Genomic DNA, 16,257 nt, shown 5'->3' with positions numbered 1-16,257 from the left:
CGTACAACTCTGATGAAAGTCTAATCCAAAACCCGTCTCATTCATTGCTTGCAATTGGATCAAAGTGAGCTCTAAAAAAGGAAGTGGGAAGGAGCCCGCTTGCACCTCCTGTCACAACAGCACCCTGACCCACCAGGCAGGTGGCCCCAGTGAGCCGACACCCCCGCCCCCTGCACAGCACCAGCGGGAGAGGAAGAAAGCAGAGCCCCCAAATTCACCCTTCACCTCAGCTGATGTGGTTCTGGGGGTAAATCTAATATCTATGATTAGACAGACTCCGACAGTGGGGAAAAAATTTCTCAAGAGCAAGCTTTCAGGCAAGAGCACAAAAGAGCACAGGAGCCCAAAAGCTCACTACGAAGAATTTTTCCAACTATGGGAGTTAGCCTCATCAAAGTTACCAAATTTCCCCCAAAAGACGCATCTGCCCCTGTCCTGACGTGGACACAGCTACACCCCCGCAGCTCGGAGCCGCCCTGCTGCTTTCTCCAAGGGGAAGGAGGGAGACATACTGCCCTCAGGAGCCAAAGAAGGGAACTTCCAGTACCCACAATGGCGCGGATTGACTGGAGAAAGGGGCATAACCCCACCCCCCAGCACACGCGGGAAACAGCCCCCGATCCCGCCCCTTCCCCACCGCTCCCCTAGCAACCACGAACGGCGGCGGGCGGTGGAAGGAGGTGGGGCGGGACTTCCGGGCTCTGCTCGGAAATGACCTCAGAGTGTCAACATGCAAGATGGCGGCGCATCACAGACAGAACACGGCGGGGCGGCGGAAAGTGCAGGTAAGGCGGGAGCCGGCAGGGCCGGACTGGACTGGACTGGACTGGACTGGACTGGGGGGGGGGCTCTGAGCTTTTGTGAGGGAGAAGAGGGAGAGCCCCTCCCCCAGCCGTCACCGACTGCCGCCGTGGACCCCCTCGCACGTGCCCGGGGCCCCGCCCTGCCTGTGCTAACGGCTGCCTGGGGCTCGTGGCCGCTGGGGCGATAACGGCGCGAAGCCTTCTCGTTGCATAGTCCATGATGTGCGCGTGTGTCTGTAGCAGGGTGGCAGATATAGTGGCCATCTCACCGGGGTTGTGGGGTAGTTTGGCAGCAAATTGTCCTGGGTAGTGGCGCCTTTCCCCTTAGGATGCTCACTTAGCCTCGTTGCACTGGACCTAAAGTCTTGTGCGGGTTTCATCAGTGCAAATTTGCTTCTGGGCGATGACCCATTTTTATACCAAAACTTTGCTCTACGTGAGGCCAGTCCGCTCTTAGCGACCGGTGTGGGGGACGCCCGCAGTGCTCTGCTTTGTACGAGCGATGCACACCGAAATAGTCTCCCATGAGGATCAGATTGGTACTCCTCTCTTGTTTATGGTGGCGCGTGTTTCTGTGGTTGCCGTCCCCATCATGGTAACGTGTGCCACCCCCCCTTCCCCCTGGGTGCTTGTGTGTGCAGTTTGTTTGCTGTTGGCGACTACCCAAATTATCTTGCAAAAATGGTAGGAGTGGGTCGGGGGGGGTCAACACAATCGAGGTGTTGGATCGTATCCCTGGTCGTTGCATTGTAAAGTGCGTTTCCACTGTGCGAATTCAAGTTGTACATGTGTTCCTGGAAAATGGTGCATAACATAAAGCAAGGGAAACCTGCATGTGGTTTTCTGAATGATTTCCATTATCCCCTTCATTGATTTCCACCTCTACCCCTTGACTTCTTCAATTTTAAGATGCTTTTACTTATGGGCTTGTTTCTCATGCACCCTCTTTAGCAGAGATTTCATACAAACCAGTCTTCTGTCCTCTCCCTTTGAGTTTTTGAACCATGCAACTTATGTGTTAAACTATTTCTGTTTGTTTTTGGCTGGCTGTTCTCATAAAACATTACACGTGATATCCAACAAATAGATTCTGACGAAGTATCTTGGTGTTGTTTCTCGAACAAGGTCTTCAGCATGGGTCTGGACACATGGCTTTATGTCTATATTAGTTCTTGATTTGTTGTTTCCACTATTATGGGTTATGAAGCACCTACTTATCATTTACAGGATCTTGGCATTGGTCTTTGCACAACAAGAAGCTAAAGACATGTTAAATACTTCCTGCACAAGTAGTTTTCATGCTTATCACAGGAAAGTTATTAGGTCTCCAATCTGTATGTAAAGTCCATAGTTGGGAATAAGAAGAGAGATGCTCATGATACACTTTATCCATTAAGAATTAGTTCATGCTATTTGCAGACCCCTGGTTTACCTAGTTTTCTTAGTAATAGAAATGGTGTTCACTTGAAGTATCTCAAGTACACTTATCAGCACAGACATTTTATTTATCTTCTTTGTTCCTTCTTCCCTCCCTTCCTCCCCGCTCTTAACTATATGGCTTTTTACCAAACATAATTATGTAGTACAAAAAATATCAGAAGGGAAAAATATTAAGCATTCACTTTATATCTGGGAACATAACTTTCTCCTTCTCTTAATAGGAAACTGTCATAACCCATTTTAAGTGAAAATGTATTCAGTGTGCTTCATAATTATAAACATTGTACAGCTCTCATCTGTGAGATAGGAATAACTGCTTGAAATCCTGTGCTCTAATATTCCAGGAGCATGAAATTTATGATCTCTCTTGATCTTGGCAACAGTAGTAGAATTACTTGTTGGTGATGGTCACAAGTAACTGTTATTACTGATAAGGTGTTGATGAATATTTTACCTTTTCTTTAAAAAAAAAAAAAAAAAATGAAATCGCAACCAATTATTGTTTTAAATCTTGATTTTACTCTTTAGATACATTTAAGAAATAAAGACTATGTATTTGGTGTGCCACAGAATTCTTTTTCTAATTTTCCCTTTGTTAGGTGAAAAGATCACCTTGTAGTTAAGTGCTGAACTAGTGACCAGGGGAGCTGGATTCTTTTCCCAAGATGTTCTATAGGTTTGTTGCTGTTGTTGTTTAGCTTTGGCTTTTTTACCCCAATCAAGTAATTTTCCTCTTCACTTACATTTTCTTTTCTGTGAAATGGGAATAATACTCCCCTAGGCTTCAGTGGTGTTAAACTAAATCCACATGTGGAAATTACTGTGGCAAGGCCAGGTCTCCATTGCAATTATAGTAGTGTTGGGAAGGGTATTATGCTAACATTTCTATGCAGCCTACTCCACTAAGGTATATATCAAATAAGTGCATAATTAACTTAATTGCATAACACGATGCCAGTCTCAATTTGTTGCCTGTTGCTTGCATTGTAATAGCACTTATGCAGATAATTACTATTAAGTGCATAAAGTGCTTTAGTGCATAGCATCTTTCAGCCTGGCTGTCTAATTTGTAATGTAATTGTGCTCTGGCTAACAGCATCCTAATTGTAACTGTCTACTTTGTAATCTGTTGTATTTCTTGAATTGCATGAGAGGCAATAGAGGAGAAGCAACTGCCAAAGGGTGGTTGTTAGAAGCCTTGAAATTGAGGGGCTCTAATCAATTCTGGGGCTGCTAATACAGCATTAATGGTGTTGTAACTATGTTTCTTACCTCCATAGCACTAACAATGTTCTGTGGCACTAGCAGCTCCAAAACTGATAGTGGTGTGTACTTAATAAGTGCTTTTTGCATTAAATGAGAATAAGTGCATATTCCAGGTAAGTGCCTAGTGTTTTTGATTGTTTCCTCCTCTGACTCCTCTCCCCTTCTCCCTATGCCCCAGTGAGTTTGCACTTAAGTAGTATATTGAGCTGGCAAAAGGCTTGCATTGAGATCATAAATGTTTGTTTGCTGGTATATCTTTTTTTCAAACAGGACTGGATAAACTTTACTGGCAATAGCAATGCCTACCTTTATGGGAGTTTTTGCTACCAGTTGGACCAGCTAAAATTAGCTTAATAGACAGCAATTGCTTTATCTGTTATGCTGGAAAGTAGTTTGGCATCTGTTATGTGGGTCTGACTGGAAAACATACAGAAATATGTAACCTTCTGTACTTGACTCACCAAATTCATAGACATTAGGGACTGGAAGGGACCTCGCAAGATTGAGTCCTGCCCCCCTGCCATAGGCAGGAAGCTACCTGGGGTCAAATGACCCTCTCAAGATAAGCATCCAAACACCATCTGAATGAGTCCAGAGTATGTGGTAGCACCAGCAGTGGGAGGGAGTCTGTTCCAGACCCCCTATTAATGGTGGACACTCGGGCTGTAAAGAAGTTTTTTTCCCTATGTCTAGTCTAAATCAGCCAAGTGCCAATTTAGTATCAGTTCTATTAAAAAACGACCATTTTTCTTTTTCTCCCACCCAAGATTTTTGAATCTTTCTATGAAGAGAGGTCATTTATTTGCTCATTTTAATTTTTAAACTACAATTATTGACCCACTGGGGTTTTTTGGTACCTGTCCTAAAATTAAAAATCGGAATATTACAATAAGCAAAAGATTGCTTATAAATATCTCTATATTGACTCTGCCCTCTTTCATAGCTTTAGGGAAGACATGGGAGAAAATGACAGCTTTGCAGTGGACTTGAAAGACTAACAAATCTGGGCACTCGCTGTGCCATACAGTGAGGTGTAGGGAGCTTGAAAATCAAGGACACATCACAAAAAAACATCCTGCCAGCAGCTCTTTCTCACTTATATCCAGGGAGCTGCAGCTTGGGCGTCTCTGCTGATCTTCGCTATGGCAGTATGCCACAGGAAGAGACTTTCTCCCCAGTGATTGTACTCATCTGGTTTGATCTAGCAGTGCCTGGTACCTTGTAACTAGCTGTGTGAATTATGCTTGCCCTAGTTTTTAAGAAAGGTTACATGTTTTCTTGGGCTGAATCGGAATATTTTAAAAACCATGTTTTGCTTGTTAGTGCTTTGTAATGTTATGGTAGATTTAAGTTTTTTGTTTTTGGAGCATGTTCTTTTGCTCATCCAGTTTGGCGCAGGTCCTAACAATGCAGAGACATTGATCAAGCATTGCTGAGCAGTAGCACAGTATTAATCTATATTACAGAAATAATTGTACCTAAATACAGTCTTTTAATGTTACAGCTCCTGTCTATTATAATAGTTTACTATGTTGCTAGAAACAGCTCATACTTTCCTCTCTCTTGCCCCCAAACAATACACTTTGCATCTTAATTTGCAGTACCCAACATCTTGTGTTTTAATATGTTGACTTGAGTCACAAGAGAGAAAACTATAACAATATATTAGATGGCTAATAAAATATATTATATAGCTATAAATGTCAGATGACTAGGCAAGGATTTTTGTGGGCCATTATCTATTTATTGGACCGACTGCTTGGTTGGGATAGACAAGTTTCTCTCTTCATTACTGCTAAGACTTAAGGAAGGGTACTGTGGTGTCTGAAAGCCTGTCTAAGTCCTTTCAGCCATGCAGTTGATCTGGTAAAAGCTAATCAACAAAAAATCCTTGCTTCTTGCATGTTTCTTGGACTGTCATGACTACATCACTTCGATAGTAACAGAACATGGCAGGACAGTGGAAAATGTGGGTAAGAAGATGGGTCCAGGTCTCAGGAGGATGAGAAGGACTGTGGCAAGCAGCATAGATATGGGGACCTGGATAGCCGTAGGAAAGAGGCTGCTCTTAATGGGAATGAGTTGCCTGGGAGGGAGAACCGGCATGTATTGAGCATCAGGGTCTAAAGAGTGGAAACTGAGAAGGAGAGGGCAGCTGGTAAACAAAAGTGTTGGGTGGGCAGGCAAGGGTTTTGAAGTATTAGGGCAAGTAGAAAGTGTAAGGAAGAGATTTAAGAAAGCGGTGGAGAAGCATGGGTGTTGTCGAGGAGAACAAGGGATGGGTGGTTATGAGTATTCATGCTCAAATCCTGTCCTGTAGAGCAGTGGCAGTGTTTTTGTACTAGGGGTCAGGATATGAGATTTTTCCTTACAAACAGTACCTCGCCTTTACTGCTGGGAGGAGCAGAAAGAGCCTCTAGTTAACATCCTCCCTACTTTCCTTTGTTTCACCCAGGATTCTCCCACTTAGGAATTTGGCACTAATTACCTTTACTAGATATGCAGCTTTGTACACTGAGCCTGTCATCAGGATAGATGGTGTCTTGAAGCCATTGTAATACAGGGAATGAACATTTTTTATGATCTCTGGTTCAAGACCACTTAGGTATTTTTTCCATGACCAATAAACTTTCTCTAGTTTTCTAGGCATAGTGATTTTTATGACTTCCTTGTTTAGCAGATATTTTTTTCCAAAACAAAATGGATTTCAAATGATATCCCAGTTGAAGCAAAGGACTAAAATAAGGAGATATGAATTCTCACTACTTATGGCCTGAGTAATTATGATCTCCATCATTTGAGGGCTTCACAGTTTTTTTAATGCGCATACATCTCTATTCTTGGGGAAACGGGAGAGCTGGGTCACTTAACCTAAATGAATACCACAGGGTCACCCAGTTTATTAGTGACAATATGGAATTAACTCCAGGTCTCCCATGGTCTGGGCAAGTTCTCTAGTCACTGGACCATTCTTTTGGTTTTGTTCTGAAGTCTTCAGTAATCATTCATGATGATGTGCAAGTCTCTTATCCTCTGTATACCTCAGTTATTCTTCTTGTAAATTGGGAATGAGGCTTGTTGCAATGTGAGGGGTGTTGAGATTATATTCTTTAATGCTTGTAAAGATCTTTGAGACCTTTAAGTAGAAAATTGAAAAATGAAATAGTTCCCAAAGCTGCTTTTTTGTGAAGACCAAAAATATTAATACTATAATCTGATTTGTATAAATGTATTTCAGGTCTCCTATGTGATTAGAGATGAGGTGGAGAAGTACAATCGAAATGGGGTGAATGCACTCCAACTTGATCCAGCATTAAACAGGCTCTTCACAGCAGGCCGAGACTCTATTATAAGGATATGGAGTGTCAATCAGCACAAGGTAAGTCAGGAAAATATCCCTCTTTCTTTTCTTTCTCTTTTTCTTTTCTTAATAAAAACTTTTTACATTAACACACTCATGACGAACTCTGGCATCTGTGGTTGAAATAGTGAATCTTGGTTACCTTGCTAAGGGTTTGTAGCTGACCTTAATATTTATGCTGTAACAAAAAGTTCATGGCTCTTTGCAGGCAAGTCATGGCCTGTACTTGTAAGAATTTATAGTCAAACTTGAAAGGACAAAAAGAGTGGATAACAAATACTGTGAGTTTGAATGGCTCACAGATTGTATTATCAGTTGGTTTGTTCTCAATGTACTTCTTGGAGCATCTGGAACTTATTTAATGGTTTACCACTGTTAAGCCTAATTTATTATACTTTTTACATTGTAAATATACTATCATCCATTTCTCTCTTTTTTTTCCTGTTCACTTCCTTATGGTTTTTCTCTTTCTTTCCCAAAGCAGGTGGTGGTATTTTACTTGACTGTTATTTGTTCTTTTTTGGGTCTTATCTTCCAAGCTGGTTTGCCACCTTGGCTCAAACCTTACTACATTATAGATTGCAGGATCCTTTGTTTGGGAACACTGCATTTGGTTAATTGGTGCTTTTATGCCTGCAAAAACAAATACTGTAAGCTGGTGTTACTGGATTTGAGACCAAGTCTAATGTAGCTTCTATTCCACATATGTGTTTTACATTTTTAGGTGTTCTCTTAAAGATTGTGACTCCTTTCCCACATTGCTTGATAGTTGCGTATGTATAGTTTTGATTTCAGTAGGACTATGTGAAGTAACTACTGATCATACAGAAGTAGAGGAGTGTCACAAATGGATCCAAGAACTGAGTTAGTCTTTTCAAATATTGAAGGGACCTCATACAAATTTATTTTTTAATTTCAGCAAGACCCTTATATAGCATCTATGGAACATCACACAGATTGGGTAAACGATATTGTACTCTGTTGCAATGGTAAAACATGTAAGTAGTTTTTTACTTGGTACCATATTTAAATGTATGAAATGGAAAAATATGGCATTCAGAAATTGTTGCTTTAATTGCTGCAGCTTGAATACCATTTTCCTTGTTTTCTAATTCTGTTTTTAAAAGTCTCTGTATTATTTGCTTATGTTACCAAAGTTGCAACAGATGTTTAATGGACATTTTAAAAAGTTGTATTTACCTTCATTTTTAACAGAAACAAAGAGTATTGACTTCACACTTTCTGTAATAATTATTAATTTCTTTGTTCTTTTTCTGTAGTGATATCTGCATCTTCTGATACTACTGTTAAAGTGTGGAATGCACACAAGGGATTTTGTATGTCAACACTTAGGACACACAAGGTAAGAAACATTAATTATCATTAGTATAAATGATCATTGTTATTTTAAAAGCTATTGTTTAAATATTAAGATGCGGACTTCATACTAACGGTATTTGCCTGTTCCTTGTCATGTTGCTGTACCCATTTTATTGTAGGATTATGTGAAAGCCTTAGCATATGCAAAAGATAAAGAACTGGTAGCATCTGCCGGGCTGGACAGACAAATATTTCTCTGGGACGTAAATACTCTAACAGCACTGACTGCCTCAAACAACACTGTCACAAGTAGGTACATAGAAAATATTAAAATTCAGTGCATCAATTAACATTTCAGTTAGGTTATTTTAGGATAGCAGATGCTAGTTTTTGCATGTAAATAAAAATACACAAGTAATTGTCATTACTAAAAGTACTCCTTGGTCTCCACTGAAGTGTATAATAGCTGACAATATTAACTCATAATTATGGAATCTAGAAAGGCGGGGAAATTTCTTTGAACATTATCACCTTCAGTGTAATGAGTCTGTTTCATCTAGACTTACTAGAGCTTTAACTGCAACAGTTGTTGGCTCCTCAACTAACACATTTTCTCCTTAAGATATTAGTGAATTTTCTGTATACTGTAGTTCCTGTCTTGTGAGTTTTACACTGAAGCCACAAAAATATGATTCGGCTTCAAAGCAGGTATGTATTTGTTAGAAGAACTAAAGCTAGTGAACAGATATAGATATCAAAGTTGGGAGCAGGTGCCAGGTAACAGCGGACTTGAGTGAGGTCTGTAGTATTGCCATAGTGTAAAGAAAGCTGCAGGGAAAACCATGGTTAATGCGCCCTTCTTGGGAGGATCTTTTTAATATCAGGTTCTGTTTAGTAGGAATCTCTGATGTAACAGTGTATACAGTACAGCCTCACAACAAAAAATTAAAACTGTTTTGCCTTTGCTTTTCCATCCAGTGTTGGAATTATTGCTCTCACAGCTCCTAGCTTTTGAATAACAACAGGGTAAATCTTGTTAATTTTACTGTTATGCTCTTGCTTGATGAAGCTGTAACAAGAGGCACTGAAGTTACTGATATGCAGTCAAAGTCCATGTTCACCTTGGCTTGCATTCAGTTCATATAGGAAAGTTGTTCTATCAATCACAAGGGCTAGAAACAGTTTAAAAATGCAGAAATTTGATTTAGGTACTTGTTAAAGATCTTCCTGCTCATCCCTGGTGAGTGGATTTTTCAACCTTGTTTTAAAGTGTGTGTGTGTGCTTGGAATAGATGTAGTATAGCAGCATCAATAGTTTTTCAGGTGCATCTGTTTCTTGAAAGATGAAGAATGCCTAAAACTCTAGCACTCACCTGGAGTGGATATCTTGTTGATTTCCTCAGACTACTTTTGTTGGCATTCTCACCAATCATCCCTGAAAGCCTGGTGATATCAAAATGGTTAAGAGTTCTTTTGTTTCCTGTTCTTTTTTGATAATTATGGGTATATCATTTTGTAGTAGGGGGTGACTGGGAACGGTGGTTGGAGACATTTGCTGATTTGGTTCATAAGGAAACATATAAGGCTTTTGTGTAGTTTTGGTCAAAATGAGCTTGTTAAATTGTAATAGTGATATTGGACTAACTGGAAAGAAATGAACCCTCTCACTTTTAATATCAATGTGAAAATAGCTACTGCAAGTGTGTGGCAGGCTCGACAAGATAAGGACACCTGCTAACTAATATCTTGTCGAGCCTTTAGACTAATATAATCTTCAAAAAGGATGAGAGAACTTCTGTGTTAAAGGTTTCATGTGGACCCCTTTTTGGAGATCTTGCACTGGTTTCTAAATAACAAGTCCGAGATACCTCATCTTCGCTATAAGAGACAAAGGCTTAGCCCAAAAGTTTAAACTTCACATGATGATAATGCTGGGTGACTGAGGATGCTGAAACTAAGCCACATGAGAATATGCTATTGTGTTGCAACCAGTGGTTTAGCAACCTGTTTGAGGAATTTACATAGTTGGTAGAAATATCTACTATGTATTTGGGTTTGTTTTTTTTTTTCAATATGCTTGCTTTCAGGTCTGGCACTGCCTTCTCTGTGCTTTCGTCAGTTGTTAAATTTTTTAAATTGGCTATAAGTGTAAAGGATGGTAGATTGATATGCCTCTGAGTAGACATTTGCTTCTTACAGAACTACACATTAGGAATTGAAAAGTTGTTTCCTTTTTCCATTGGCAATGTGGTAACTAAATTATTTCTCTATTGGAAGCAATCCTGTTTGCTCAGGGTAGGGGCTGTTCCTTTCATATAGGATGATTCTATTGAATCAAAACTTGCTTTGGGTTTTTACGGCACACATGGAAATATTATAGTTATTCTATCAAATGGACAAGTGAATGAAGTAATATTGATAGTTATTTTATTTTGTGATAGCTTCTTCCCTGAGTGGGAACAAAGACTCTATCTACAGTCTTGCAATGAATCAGATGGGAACAGTAATTGTATCAGGGTCCACTGAAAAGGTAGGCAGAACTGGACACACTTTTTCCCCCACCTCCCAGCCTTAATTAACTTATTGTTGTTTTTCTTTGCACACTATGTTTTAAACTAGTTTTGAATGTGTTTGTGATTCCAAGAAAGTACAAATGGCTGCCCTAAATATGTTTACTAGAAAGTCACATGTTGGTGTGAATTTAACAAAATTTAGGAATAGATTTGGTAGCTGCAAAGAAATTAAAGCCAGAAGAGACTGTTAAGATCATCTGGCTTAATCCTCTTGTATATTGCAAGCTGTTAAGTTTTTTATCAAATCTCATATATGAAACCTTTGGGTGGCACAGATTTTAAGTTTGAAATATTTGGCCTACTATTAAATAGGGTTGAGGTCCTGCAGTGCTATGAAACTGAGTGAAAGATGTCCAGCTGATACCATGAAGTGAATTCTACTTCATTCTGTGGAGGGAGGCAAAACTCCCCAAGTTCCCTGCCAGTATGACCTTTCCAACTCCAAAATCTGGTGCTTTTATTGACCCTGAGCATGTGAACAGGGCATCTGAGAGGGATCTCACAACCACCTAAGAGCACCAGCTCACCTTCCTGAGTATTCCATCCTTAGCCTGAGCTAATCTTTCATGCTTCATAGGAACAGGAGGGGAAAAAAAGTAATTGCCACGTTAACATTTAGGTTGGTGAAATTCCTTCCTGACCCCCCCATGACTTGCCTGAAATGCATAAAATGTAACTCAATCTTTTGTCTTAATCATGTGCTTTACATGCTTATTTTTAATTTGTGGAAGAAATGCTTTGGTGATTCTTCAAGAGTTGCACGAGTGTAAGCAAGGTGTCTGAAAAGAATGAAACCAGTACAGTTATTTTATGTCTGTTGTTATAGGTTTTAAGGGTTTGGGATCCAAGGACTTGTGCAAAGCTAATGAAACTTAAAGGGCACACAGACAATGTAAAAGCATTGTTGTTGAACAGAGATGGCACACAGGTATGTATATTTGAAACATAAGTACCCTTAATGAAGACTTCTCAGCTCCTTTAGCAGTTATTCTTAATCTTTCAGTATTTTTTCCTTCCCACATCTTACACTATAGATTGTAGAATTAAAGGTAATTTACTTTTTTAAAATCTGTTCTAGCCTACAAATTTTAAACTATAAATACATAAAATGTATGCTACATAAAATGTATTTATCCCATTACTTTTAATACACATCTCTGACACAACTAAGAAATTGCAATAAGTATATTGTTAAAAGAAATTTGTATTTGTAACTGTAGCTGAGGACTTATTCTAAAAATAAAAGGGGACAAATATAGCTTTAATTGTCTACTGGAGGGGGATGGACAGGCAGGCAGAAAACCAAATTAATATTGGGTTATCTCCTTCTCTCTCCTTGACATAACGTGTGTCACAAAAAAAATATTACTAGACATGGACCCTGTAATTATTTAATACTGTCTTAAAGGAAAAATACTTAAGTATTTGAAAGCATTAAAAACAAAACAGAAGCTCTTTTCTTGATACATACTGATGGCATTTGTTTAAAAACAATGTTTGTTGCTCAGTGTCTTTCAGGCAGTTCTGATGGAACTATTCGTCTATGGTCCCTTGGGCAGCAGAGGTGTATAGCCACATATCGAGTCCATGATGAAGGTGTTTGGGCCCTGCAGGTTAATGAAGCCTTCACTCATGTTTATTCAGGAGGAAGAGACAGGAAGATTTATTGTACAGATCTACGAAATCCTGATATCCGTGTGCTCATCTGTGAAGAAAAAGCCCCAGTTCTTAAGGTATCTAGATTTACTTAAGTTTGCTACAAGCTTGATCTTTTGTAGATGCTTTTGGCTAATTGGCATGAACTGACATTAAATTCCATCTGCTTATAATAGTCAAAGGAGTTCCAGCCTTTGTTCTATTTCAGGTGTTTTGGAGCCAGTGTGTTATGTAATGCACGTATTTGTAAGCGTACTTTTAAAATAATATAACTTCCTTCTCCTCAGATTCATGTGAAGAAGGCTTTTGTTGGCTGGAGAAAAATGAACAATGCATGTCTTTTATTTAAATTATTAAAATAATACCGTAGAGCAAATAGGCAGGAAGACAAGGTTCTGTGGGTAAATCTGATATCTTTTATTAGACCAACTTAAATAGCTGGAAAACCATTATTAAGCAAGCTTTCGGGTTCAAAAACCCTTCATTAGACTAAGGAAGCTTCTGTAGTTGGTGTGTGCTTTTCCTGGATGGAAGGAAAAGTAAAGCAGCCAGAGGCTGGTCTGGTCTGCACACAAGACAGGCAGTCAGTGAAAATGTAGATTGAGGAGTCAATGGGTGAGCCACAGACTGGGGGGGGAGAAGAGAGAAGGGGGAAGAATAGTAGAGAGAGAACCTGCCTGACATCCGACTCCCCAGGTATGATGTGTCATAAATCCAGTGTCTATATTCAGTCCATGATGATGTTTAGTATCCAGGAGGCAGATGAAGTGGAGTTCATAGGCTCGTCTCTGGGAAGTGTTGTGTAAGTTTCCTTTGAGGATTAGGATTGAGAGGTTGGAGAGAGAGTGGTTTTCTTCTGAGAAATGTGCCCCCACAAGTCATTGGGTATTCCTGTCTTTGATAGATTTCCGGTGTGCATTCATTCTGGTGTGCAGTTGTTGTTTGGTCTCTCCTAGGTAATGTATCTCATCCAATGTACCAAATGCCCTGATGGAAAATACATTTCTGGAGGTGCAGCTGTAAGATCCAGGAATGCTGATGGCTCTGTGGGGTGTAGTGATTGTGGGGGTGGTGGAGATGTGTTGGCAGGTTTTGCATTCCTTGTCATGGTATGGTCTGGGTCCATTTCGTGCGTTCTGGGCCTGAGAGAGTTTGCTTCTGGTGATGAGGTTAGAGCAAATAGAACATTTATGTAGCTTCTGCAGTCAATTAGAGTATTTAATTATCCCTATTTTAATACGTTTAAGAATCAAACCAGTGTTTCTAAGGTCATAGGGGAAAATGTTTACCACTTATTCTTGAGTTTCCTTGTTTAAAGTCTCTTCTAACACTCTCCTTTCCCCTGCCTTTAAAAAAATAAAAAATAAAAATTACATGAACAGCCTGGTCTTTCTAAGATGTGTATGATACTGGCTTAGCATGTTTAAAATGTATCCTAAGCACTTGTTTTGTTTTTTAAATACAGCTCCTGGAAAATATCAACTCAAATTTAAAATATAAAATTATAGGTAACCACTCTATAGTTGGAATGAAAATATTCTCCTGAAGTTTTAAATAGAGTGATTCTTTGCTGTAGCAGCGAGATGGATTTTTCAGAAGTTAGATTAATATTCTGTGTTTTAGTAGTACTGAGCTGTTTTAATTAAATCTTTTAAAGATGGTTTTGCTGCCAAATATTAAATACTATAATATTTAAAATGTTTTAAAATGAGAGCCCAACAGCTGATATACTTTTAAAGAATTCAGTATTTGCTGCTGCTGCCTTTTAAATACTGACACCTGAAATTTTGGAGATCTGAAATACTTATTGCTACTATGGGATTTACAGTAAAACTAAAAATTGCGGTTGAGCACTTACTGGATTAGAACTTGTAACTTAACTGTCTACTGTATTGAATCTTGCAAGTCTTCAGTAAGCAGTTTTTGTTTCTGGAGTCAATCCAGTAATGGTTGCAGGCTACTAGAAAGCAAAACATTTTTGAAGAGATCATAGTTAAACTTGGTATGTGAAAATGTTTTCTTGTCTAATTATTTAGATGGAACTTGATAGATCAGCTGATCCTCCACCAGCCCTTTGGGTTGCAACAACGAAATCTTCTGTGAATAAGTGGGTAAGTAATTTAGCAAACTCCTACTGTCAATTATAGGACTAAAATTGAGTTACGTATTGGTTTCTCTCTGGTGCCTCAGCTTTGGGGACTGTTGTGCTGTTTCTGGTAGAGGCGTGGTGAACTATAACGTCTCTTTCCTATTTATGAAATGTTAGGTGTTTCCGCATGTGCTTTTACACGTGCCTAAACTTAATGCATATTAGCCCAATACTTGTAGAGGCATGTTTAAAATCGCCTTTATATGTGTACGTGCTAAGGTGCATTAACACAAGTGTGTGGACCGACTTAGGACTCAAGTTAGCTCCAGCTCAATAGATGCACACCGCAGTAATGCCCATTAGTGTATCTACATGTTCACTAGTGCGCCTGTTATTTGTGCATAAATTTAATAGCTCCAGGTATTACATTTAGGCTCTAATAGCCTAAAATTGCCATTTTAAAGGGGCACAGCTTGTAGTTGTTGTGTTGGTCTAAGGATGTAGGCAGACAAGGTTCTATGGGTAAATCCAATTATATTTTCTTAGACCAACTAAAATAAAATGTATCAGATTTAGCCAAAGAACCTTGTCTGCCATTTTTAAGGTGCATTAAGGGTGCACAAGTGTAGATATGCTCCCTTAATGTGCCTTAAATTGGGCCAATGCACATTAGATGTAGACACACCCTATGTAATTTAAAAAAAAAAAAAAGTATAATGCTAGTGTTAGAGTTCAGTAATAAATATTAAGCACTGAATACGGACTGTCCTTGCTAACTACTTGCCCTTCTCTAAGAAAGTCTTTAGTCTACTGCAGGAAAACCGCAAAATGTCTTACTTTTTTGAACTAACAACTGCTTTCCATTAAAAGTTATACACTGAGCTGTCATCTCTGAACATTATGGTAATTTGCTTCTCTCTCTTTTTAGACTTTGAAGGGAATTCATAACTTTAGAGCCTCTGGAGATTATGATAATGATTGTACAAATCCTATAACTCCCCTTTGTACACAGCCTGACCAAGTTATAAAAGGTAAATCCAGTGATTTTTTCTTTTTTCTTTTTCCAGAACATATTAAAAAAAATTATTAGCAAAAAATCCAGGTGAGCAGGGTAGCACCATGTACAAACATTTAGTTTTTCTCTGTAGTGTTGTAGTTTCTCCTGGGAAAGCAGCAAGTGCACAGATGTTCAGGATTTTCTCCCCAAGCAAAAATGGCTGCTTTAGGAAAAAAATTAACTTGGAAAATTCCTGGGTTAAATTCCTCCCAGGACAGTTTCTTTTGAGAGCAAATGTCTGTATTAGGGTTGGGTATTTGAGGGGTCAAATAGTTCAGTCAATTGAGGAGTCAAATCAGTCGGAATTGTGTTTTTTAAAAAACAACAACAACAACAAAACAAATATAAAAATTTGCCAATAGGTTCAAATAATATGCAGAAAAAGTACAAATTTTCCTTTTAAGAACTGTGTCAAAAACGATTTTAAAAAAATCATATTTCTGTTAAGAAACCTATCAAACAAGATGTAGGATTTTTGTAAAATTACCATGTTATCTTTCACCAGTCAAAAATATGCAGTTAATGGACTGGTCAGTTGACCAGCTTGCCAATCCTAGTCTATATATATGTTCTCTTCTGAGAAAAGCCACAGTAAAGCACCCTAACTTTCCAGGGTGTTTTGCTTCTATCTCTCATTTCCTGGGGAGTGTCACTCGCTCAATTCTGCTGTTCCAGCCAAGCATGAAGCAGAA

General features: G+C 39.1%; 1 protein-coding gene across 1 annotated transcript in view; it reads left to right on the top strand.

The window, feature by feature from the left end:
• The first annotated feature begins 686 nt into the window (after positions 1-686).
• Positions 687-16,257, top strand: part of WDR48 (WD repeat domain 48) — a 33,313-nt gene continuing 17,742 nt past the window's right edge. Inside the window, exons 1-10 of the mRNA XM_019530193.1 lie at positions 687-785; positions 6,748-6,888; positions 7,790-7,868; positions 8,151-8,233; positions 8,370-8,499; positions 10,632-10,720; positions 11,590-11,691; positions 12,272-12,496; positions 14,456-14,530; positions 15,437-15,539. Coding sequence (XP_019385738.1) covers positions 738-785; positions 6,748-6,888; positions 7,790-7,868; positions 8,151-8,233; positions 8,370-8,499; positions 10,632-10,720; positions 11,590-11,691; positions 12,272-12,496; positions 14,456-14,530; positions 15,437-15,539 — 1,075 coding nt within the window. The 5' untranslated portion in view covers positions 687-737. The remainder of the gene's footprint in view (positions 786-6,747; positions 6,889-7,789; positions 7,869-8,150; positions 8,234-8,369; positions 8,500-10,631; positions 10,721-11,589; positions 11,692-12,271; positions 12,497-14,455; positions 14,531-15,436; positions 15,540-16,257) is intronic.

Source organism: Crocodylus porosus, unplaced genomic scaffold (assembly GCF_001723895.1).
Source record: "Crocodylus porosus isolate Cpor-Errol unplaced genomic scaffold, CroPor_comp1, whole genome shotgun sequence".
In the NCBI taxonomy this organism is placed as follows: Eukaryota; Metazoa; Chordata; order Crocodylia; family Crocodylidae; genus Crocodylus; species Crocodylus porosus.
Note: the sequence above shows the minus strand (reverse complement) of the source record. Positions and strands in the feature narration are given on the sequence as shown.